General features: G+C 38.4%; 1 protein-coding gene across 1 annotated transcript; it reads left to right on the plus strand.

The window, feature by feature from the left end:
• Nucleotides 1–742: 742 nt before the first annotated feature.
• Nucleotides 743–8,762, plus strand: LOC108990117 (homeobox-leucine zipper protein REVOLUTA-like). The gene is made up of 18 exons (XM_018963984.2): nt 743–1,764; nt 2,041–2,200; nt 2,779–2,864; nt 2,960–3,050; nt 3,309–3,404; nt 3,511–3,624; nt 3,714–3,797; nt 3,968–4,123; nt 4,212–4,286; nt 4,404–4,510; nt 4,663–4,846; nt 5,372–5,560; nt 5,788–5,868; nt 6,534–6,668; nt 6,900–7,234; nt 7,506–7,611; nt 7,784–7,933; nt 8,300–8,762. The coding sequence occupies exons 1-18, from the start codon at nt 1,532–1,534 to the stop codon at nt 8,447–8,449; spliced, it is 2,532 nt and encodes an 843-aa protein (XP_018819529.1). The 5' UTR covers nt 743–1,531; the 3' UTR covers nt 8,450–8,762.
• Nucleotides 8,763–9,230: the final 468 nt, after the last annotated feature.

Genomic DNA, 9,230 nt, shown 5'->3' on the forward strand with positions numbered 1-9,230 from the left:
GAGGGGGTGCGAAAGGGTTGAGATCGCGAGAAAGGGTTGAGAAAACTAGAGGGGGGTTGGGGGGGGGGGGTTGTGAAGGGAGGGCAATATTTTTTCTATAACTTGATGTAGTGCATATATAAAATAGGTGTGGTGGAAAGTCTAGGTGTCACTTAATTATTGGTAGGTTATTATTTGGGTAACATTAGTCTAATCGATTCTAAGAATTTCTCTTGTATAAAAATAAATTTATAAATTTACAGCTTTATATAATAAGTTAAATTTATTTTATAATAAAAATAATTTTATAATATAACTTATTATAATTTATATCAATATATGTCAATTTATTTTTGAGTAAACTTATTTATGATTAAAATATTTTTCTCATAAAATACTTGGTTGTTATTAATCTACGAGTAATTCTAAGTATAAATTCTAAATATAAGTTTTTTATAAAAATATAGAAATTCTAAATATAAGTTTTTTATAAAAATATAGATTCTATAAAAAAATGAAATTTCTGTATTTTTTCATTATATGATCCAATTTTTTATAAAAAAATTTGTACAAAATTTCTGAATTTAAAACTTATATATCATTTAATATGCTACTTCATTAAATTTGTCCTGCCAATTAAAGATTTGGTTATCAGGGCCTAACGGCGTCAATTCAAAGAAACATTAGGGACAGCGACGTAAATGCGTCCAAATTTATAAAGAAACCATGCCTGCCATGTTTGTCGATTTGCGTGCAAATGAGCGCTCTCTCTCTCTCTCTCTCACAGCTCAGATCAGTGTCTTCCCCTCCCCTCCCTCCTCGCAGAAACAGGCCCCAAATTCTTCCCAAAAATTCTTCACGTTAGCTTCTCGTCATGATTAGGGTTTCAAACTCTCTTCTTCTCGTTTGCATATTAGTACTTTGTTCTCTCTGATGCTTCAACCACTGGCTCTCTTGCCAGGAGAGAGAGAGCCGTCGCTTTATTTCCCTGCCTCTGAAGCTTGCTCAAGAAAGTTCTCCGTGATTCTTCTTCTACCCGTGCCGCACTCTGTGCTCAAGCTGAACTAGTAGCTTTTACGAACTCATTGGAGAATATTTGTTTGTTTTCTTTGGGATTTAGCTAAAAAACACGAAGATTGAGATCAGGGTTTTGGAGATACAAGCGTGCTTTCTTCGTTTTTCGCAGTAACGCTTTTCGTTTGGGAGACAAAATTTGAGGTTATCTCTGTTCCAGTCAGTTCAAAACACCGAGAGATTTCGGTGAAACTCCTGGTTCTATCTGTGGGAATGTGTTTCTTTACAGAAAATCGTCGTTACAGCTTCGCCAACCTATAACTGAGGCTTGAGAAAGATACAGGCTCTATCCGTGCTGTATATATTGCTTTTAACATTTTGTCTCTTACCTTCGCCAACAAGCATAACAAGTGTTCCCACTCCAACCCAAGACGGACTTTACAAAGCCAAAGAATCTTTAACCTCTTTACTCTCAAAGCCAAAGCCCACAAAAGAAGCACCTTTCAAACGGCTTTTTCTTGATTGGCGTTTAAGAAAAATGGCGATGGCTGTGGCTCATCAGCATAGAGAGAGCAGCAGCGGGAGCATCGGCAGGCACCTTGATGCCGGGAAGTACGTAAGGTACACGGCTGAGCAGGTCGAGGCGCTCGAGCGCGTCTACGCGGAGTGTCCAAAACCCAGCTCGTTGCGCAGGCAGCAGTTGATCCGGGAGTGTCCCATTCTCTCCAACATCGACCCCAAGCAGATCAAAGTCTGGTTCCAGAATCGCAGGTATCAGAATGGTTTTGCCGCTCAATTAAATTTTCATTTTTGGTTTCGCATCTTTCAAACAATCTTTTCCTTTTGAGTTCAGAATTTTGGATTTCCAAGTATGCTGCTGTCGATGCCTTATAATTAATTTTTAATTTGTCATGAGACGGGATTTTGAGCATGGTTTTAAATTTTCTTGTTTGGGTCTTGAACAATTCAAGTGGGTATTTATTTCATAAAAAGGATGATGGTTTTTTTGGTTATGAGGCTGAAGGGTAATGGTGTTTGGCCATGCAGGTGCCGAGAGAAGCAGCGGAAAGAGGCTTCCCGGCTCCAGACTGTGAACAGGAAATTGTCAGCGATGAACAAGTTGTTAATGGAGGAGAATGATCGCCTGCAGAAACAGGTTTCACAGCTGGTATGCGAAAATGGGTATATGCGGCAACAACTGCAAACTGTAAGAAAATAGGCCTTTTGGCTTTTAAATTGCTTTCTCTTCTTGTCTACTGATTAAAAGAAAAAAAAGCTTTCTCTACTTGTCTCCTTCTACCGGATCTTTTTCTGTGTATTCGTCATTAAGCATTTCAAATTGCAGAATGTGTTCTGAAGAAAAGTTAATCCTCTCATCTATTGATGGTTATGCTCTTTATCTCTTAAAAGAACCCCAAATGTAGGATCGAATTTGACAGGGAATTAGATGTAGGACCCAAGTCTTTCGTTAGTTCTACATTTTTTTTATTTGTTATAATTTTAACCGTAGTTTAATTGTTACCTATAAATAAATACTGTAAACTATTGCAAGCCAATTTTTTCTACATTTTAAACCCAATTTGCTGCAAGTGTTTAATTTTTGTGGACTCTTACTATGCTTAAAAACACCATGGCTAAAATGATTCATGGATATTAATAGCGCTTGCAGCTTTCTTAGGCTTGAGCAGGTTTATATACCTGGTTTTGCTGCTAGAGAATATGGTGGTCCAATCCTGTTTTTAATGATTTGGTAAGATTTCTTAACATGTGTTGCTTCTTCTGTAGGCATCAGCGGCAACTACTGATGCAAGTTGCGACTCTGTGGTTACCACTCCCCAGCATTCTCTGAGAGATGCTAACAATCCTGCTGGGTAATCTCAAATATGAATGGTGAACTTGTTTCTGGCAATACAGTTCTTTATTTTTGGTTCTGTTCTGATTGAGATTTTTAATTATTTTTTGGCAGACTTCTCTCCATTGCAGAGGAGACCTTGGCAGAGTTCCTTTCCAAGGCTACAGGAACTGCTGTTGATTGGGTCCAGATGCCTGGGATGAAGGTTTTTTATTTCCTTAAATGAAAATGCATGATGTTTTTGGGGCAATACAATCTAGATTTGGTGCCTTAATTTTTTAGTTTTATGTTTACAAAAAATAATTCTGCATTTTTTGTTGTCAAAGTGGAGGGCGACACCCCATTATAATTTTACTATTAAAAACCCCCCTCATTCGTGGCAGAGAAATACAATAAAAAAGTACTGCATGTTTCTCCCATCATGAGGTTGTATCACCTGAGCCAGTTGTTTATTTTATGTCAGCCTGGTCCGGATTCGGTTGGGATCTTTGCCATTTCACAAAGTTGCAGTGGAGTGGCAGCTCGAGCCTGTGGTCTTGTGAGTTTAGAACCGACAAAGGTAAGTTCAGAGCCTGTGGTCTAGTATCAGTGAAATAAGATGTTTTCCTAATTGTATAGGTTTGCGAGTTTGAGTTTGATGTGTTAATTTCTGAAATTCTCAACAGATCTCAGAGATCCTTAAAGATCGTCCATCTTGGTTCCGGGACTGTCGGAGCCTTGAAGTTTTCACTATGTTTCCTGCTGGAAATGGAGGGACAATCGAGCTAGTTTACACACAGGTGAACCTGACTATAAATTGTAGATTTCATCTGCTGTTATCTACAAATGAATCTTCTTGATCAGAGGAATAACCTCACAATTACTTCAGACATATGCTCCAACCACACTGGCTCCTGCACGGGATTTTTGGACTTTAAGATACACTACAAGTTTAGAAAATGGCAGTCTTGTGGTACGCATGTCTCTTACCATCAAGCACATTATGTACTTGCACATTACCTGATTATGACGTGTGCAAGTTGGCACATTATGTAAACAACGTAATCCCTCCTTAGAAGCGGGGGGATACCTGATGTATTATGCTCTTTATGTGTTTGTTTTGGTTTCTGTTGATATCTCAAGGTTTGCGAGAGATCTCTGTCTGGATCTGGTGCTGGCCCAAATGCAGCTGCTGCTGCTCAGTTTGTGAGAGCTGAAATGCTTCCTAGTGGCTACCTGATTCGGCCATGCGAGGGTGGAGGGTCAATAATCCATATTGTTGACCACCTGAATCTTGAGGTTTGTCTTTTGATGATTAGCTTCTTGAAAGTCTCTAATCTGGCGGAAAAAATAAAAAACAAAACTAATTCCTTCAATCCTTTTCCAGGCATGGAATGTGCCAGAAGTGCTTCGACCACTTTATGAATCATCAAAAGTGGTGGCCCAAAAAATGACTATTGCGGTGAGTAGATTCTGTTTCGGTTAACAAGTAGGTCTTTCTTCTGCATGTGGACTTCAATTCCCTCACCTCAGCAAAAAGAAAAAGGCTGGAAGGTACTGATAGGTATTTTCTGTGAAGGCACTGCGTTATATCAGGCAAATAGCTCAGGAGACAAGTGGTGAGGTCGTATATGGTTTAGGCCGGCAGCCAGCTGTTCTGCGAACTTTTAGCCAACGATTGAGCAGGTAGCTGTTTGACCGTCTTTGTTTCCTGATTTCTCTGCAGCATTTCAGCAGATTGTTCTGAAAGATATGGGCGATGATTTTAGGGTATTTGGCTGATCATTGTGTGTATTAATGTGTATATTGGGTTCTCTATATGCTTTTGTTGTTGCCAGAGGCTTCAATGATGCTGTAAATGGATTCAATGATGATGGCTGGTCGTTGATGAACGGTGATGGTGCTGAAGATGTGATTATTGCAGTTAATTCGACCAAGAACTTGAGCACCACTTCTAATCCTGCTAACTCCCTCTCGTTGGTTGGAGGAATTCTCTGCGCAAAGGCTTCCATGCTACTCCAAGTAAGTATAGAAACTGCCTCTGATGGTTATTAAATGTGGTAGACTTTTTCCTTGGTATCGCAGCATGCAACTCTTCTTGACTAAATGCTGTCAGATCTCTTGCAAGCTGCTGAGCAAGGAGATGCGTATGATTGACTGTATTTATTGGAATCAGAACCTGCCTAAATTTGTTTGATTTTAAACTGTGACCTGTGAACTTGAGTGAAGCCTATTGTCCTAGATACTGACGTGAGCTTTTATTACTTTGGACATTTTGGTGGTGAAACTTAATCTTTTACTCGTTGATGATCATTTGATAGGTTAAATGTTTTCAAAATATCATGAATCTAGAAATTGTTTTACAAGTGAATCTGGGAAAAACATTAATTTGTGAATCTTTGAAGGATGTTTGTATCGCTGAACTAGCACGCTCTTGTATATGTCCCGTATACTTGGGTTTTTGCCTATTCTTATGATCAATAAAATTTTGTTTACCAATAAAAAAAAAATTAATGTGGCTGTGTATATTCCCTTTTTTCTGTTCAGAATGTTCCTCCTGCAGTGCTGGTTCGTTTCTTGAGGGAGCACCGTTCAGAGTGGGCTGACTTCAATGTTGATGCCTATTCTGCTGCATCGCTAAAAGCAGGCCCATATACTCACCCAGGGATGAGGCCGACGAGATTTACTGGGAGCCAAATTATCATGCCTCTCGGCCACACAATTGAACACGAAGAGGTCTGTGTTCTAATGACTTGTTATTTCCCCACATTCTTCTTGTAATGAATAGGTTTTGTTTCATTTGGTCGACATTTAACCAGTTGGATTCGATAAATTATTTATTCCATTTGGAGTAAGCACAGAGTGCTATTGTCTTTGCTAGGAGATTTTTTTTTTGTCACCAGATTGTGTTAGAATGCGTAGTACAGACGTTACATGTTGCTAACTCTTGGTTTGCATTCCAGGTTCTTGAGGTTATTCGACTTGAAGGCCATTTACTTCCTCAAGAAGATGCTTTTGCATCAAGGGACATTCATCTCTTGCAGGTGCTTTCTGAACCTTTTGCTTATTTTAAAGCTCTACCATTTATCGTTTATATTGCTAATCCCTGGTATAATGTAAGATTAACACGTTCCCATTAAATGATACGAAGAATGGAAAAAGTGTTTGTTTCTTTCTATTAGGATTAGCACTAATGTGAGAAATTCTGATATGGTTCTTTATCATTGTCTTGATATCATGAACTGATTCCAATTAGAGTTGTCAGTGGTGCGGGTTCGGATTTGTTTCAAGGCCACCGAATGCGATCTTTTGATCTTTGAATAGATGTGAAATATGTTTACGATATTTGTTTGGGTTGATGGAGTTTAGTTTCTGATCCAATTGAACTGGGTTATAAATGGGTTGAGTTCAAAGTACTAATAAGTTGGCTATTTTCAAAAGTCAGCCTACATTGAATTGTCTGCTAATGAATGTTTATGTTGGTGTGGATAGGTGGGGGTGGAGTTAGGCAAATTGTTGGGATTGGAAATTAGGTCACATTTTGCTTTCCTTGGATTAGGCATACCTAATTTCGTTTTATTATTTTCTTTTCATTTCCAGAACATCCTCAAACCTTTTTTTATCCCATTTTCCGGTTTGTCCTAGTTGTGGGGATCCTAATCTGCTTTTTGTCTGTGATCATACTTAAATTCCTTTATTGTTTTGCCAGATATGTAGTGGAGTTGATGAGCATGCTGTGGGAGCCTGTTCTGAACTTGTATTTGCTCCAATTGATGAGATGTTTCCGGATGATGCTCCTTTGCTGCCCTCTGGTTTCCGTATCATCCCATTGGATTCAAAAACAGTTGAGTTTATCTGTGCCATGCTATGCATAAAAAATCCTTTCTTTTTCTTTCACATCTGTTAGAACTGATTCTTGAATCATTTTGCTCATGCTTATGTACGAAGCCTGAGATGGTTTATATGAAGGGTGGTAATTAGTGCATCAAATTCAAGATGTTAGCCTTTGTGTGTTGTTAGAGTTCATATTTATGTAGAACTTTTCCCCTTTTTAATAACTGATATCATTGTACAGTGTGATGCAAAGGATTCATTGACAACACATCGCACGCTCGATTTGACATCCAGTCTTGAAGTGGGTCCTGCAATAAACCATGCTGGAGGAGATGCACCGTTGGCTCATAACTCTCGATCAGTGTTGACAATTGCTTTCCAGTTTCCATTTGATAGCACTCTACAGGATAATGTTGCAAACATGGCATGCCAATATGTCCGAAGTGTTATTTCCTCTGTGCAGAGGGTTGCTATGGCAATATCACCTGCAGGATTGACCCCATCTGTGGGACCAAAGCTTTCTCCTGGCTCTCCAGAGGCTCTTACACTAGCGCACTGGATCTGCCAGAGCTATAGGTACGTTCTGCTTTTGGGATATATGACACGTGGTTGTTTGGCATGGACATTGAATACTTTAGAGCCGAAGTTAATAGAAGTTGCGATGAACTTATCTTCTACAAAGCATTTATGTGGATCGTTCCTACGTATAAATATATGGATCATTCCAAGATTTGCAGTAAAAGCTAGGTTTTTTTTTTTTTTTTTAATAGGTGCAATACGAGCTAGTTAATTATAATCTTGTATTTCTGACATTAAATGGAATTTGTTTCTCTTCTCTCTTTCTCAGTTACCATTTACGGGCAGAATTGCTGCGATCTGATTCTCTGGGTGGTGATTCGGTGTTGAAACATATATGGCATCACCAGGATGCCATTTTGTGCTGTTCATTAAAGGTACAGCTTTATTCTAGGCGATAATATGCCTATTTTCTACTATGTACTGGAAATAATGTGAAATTGTGTGGATGGAATCGCATTGATACTGCAATTCAGCTTATTATTCAAACTACTAATGTACATATGTTGGAGAAATTCTCACTCAATCCATATTATACTGGCCTTGCAGTCATTGCCAGTTTTCATATTCGCAAATCAGGCAGGCCTTGACATGTTGGAAACAACTCTAGTGGCTCTACAAGACATCACACTGGATAAAATTTTTGATGAGTCTGGGCGCAAGTCATTATGCGCTGACTTTGCCAAGTTAATGCAACAGGTAACTTGTAAATGAAATTTTTATGTATTCCATTTTGCTGTTTGAAATGCTTGAAATACTTACTGTTCATTTTTAAATTCTTTCTTTCGAGCCTGGCTGTATGAATGTCAGTACTCATCTGATGGGTCCCGTTTTCTGTAGCTATTTATCTAAGCTATTATCTAAGTTTAGCTTCATGATCTCTTAGCCAGTGTATTTTCGACTCTTTCTTGCTACAAACAAATCAATAAAGACTCCCCCCCCCCTTCCTCTTGTAATTGCAGAATTTGTTGTCAGACAGCTTGGTGTTTGTTTTCTGGTTTCTTCCACTTGTTAATTGTAATTCCTAAGTGCCTGATTCTTTTTGCTTATTTTTTTTGATATCAGGGTTCCACTTACTTGCCTGCTGGAATCTGCATGTCAACTATGGGGCGCCATGTTTCATATGAACAAGCAGTTGCGTGGAAAGTCCTTGCGGCAGACGAGAGCACTGTTCACTGCCTTGCATTTTCTTTTGTAAATTGGTCTTTTGTATGAAGATTTTAGTTCATATATCCATCACACTCCTTTCTCCCCTTGCGTATGGAATCTGAAAAAGGAAAAAGAATATGGGAGATACTTGAACAAGACGGGGAAAGGAAAATGGAAGTTTTATACAATCTAAATCCCAGCCTCAGGTTTGCATTACATTTATTTAATTCAATTTTTTTTAATGCACCCATATTTATGTAGTTGTCCATGTAAACTTTTGGTAGTGAAGCTTTCCCATTAAATATTGGTAGTGCAACTTGAAAAGGCAAATGGGGGCACAAGCACTTTTCCATCCAGTCTTAAAACAAGGCTTCTGTAACTCATACTTGTCTGATGCATTGCCTTGTGTTTCTGCTCTGCTGTTACTTTTTACAGAGATCATGTGTCACCGTCTACAAAAAATATACATATTTTCATGTACATAAATTGGAACATGAATGCATTTGCACAGCCACTCTACAAGTGCTTTAATTTTAAGTCTTAACAGTTATCCACCAAAGCACAAGATGTTTTGGTTATTTCAAAACACCCAATATTTTGAAAACAATGAAAAATGGTGTTTGTTTCCTAAAAAATGTGTAAAAAGTCCCTTAATAGTTTGCCATATCTAGCATTCCCTCCGGTATCTACATTCTCAGAAATGTGATATTTTTTAAACCTGGATTGATGAGAATGTGACTAAACTCATGGTTGAAAAGCATTGAGAATATGATAGGATTCATAGCTAGACAGCCTAGACTTGAAAAATGGATCTAAATCAACCGCTTCAATTAAGCTAGGGGATTGT

The sequence above is a fragment of the Juglans regia genome, chromosome 14 (assembly GCF_001411555.2).
Source record: "Juglans regia cultivar Chandler chromosome 14, Walnut 2.0, whole genome shotgun sequence".
Classification (NCBI taxonomy): domain Eukaryota; kingdom Viridiplantae; phylum Streptophyta; class Magnoliopsida; order Fagales; family Juglandaceae; genus Juglans; species Juglans regia.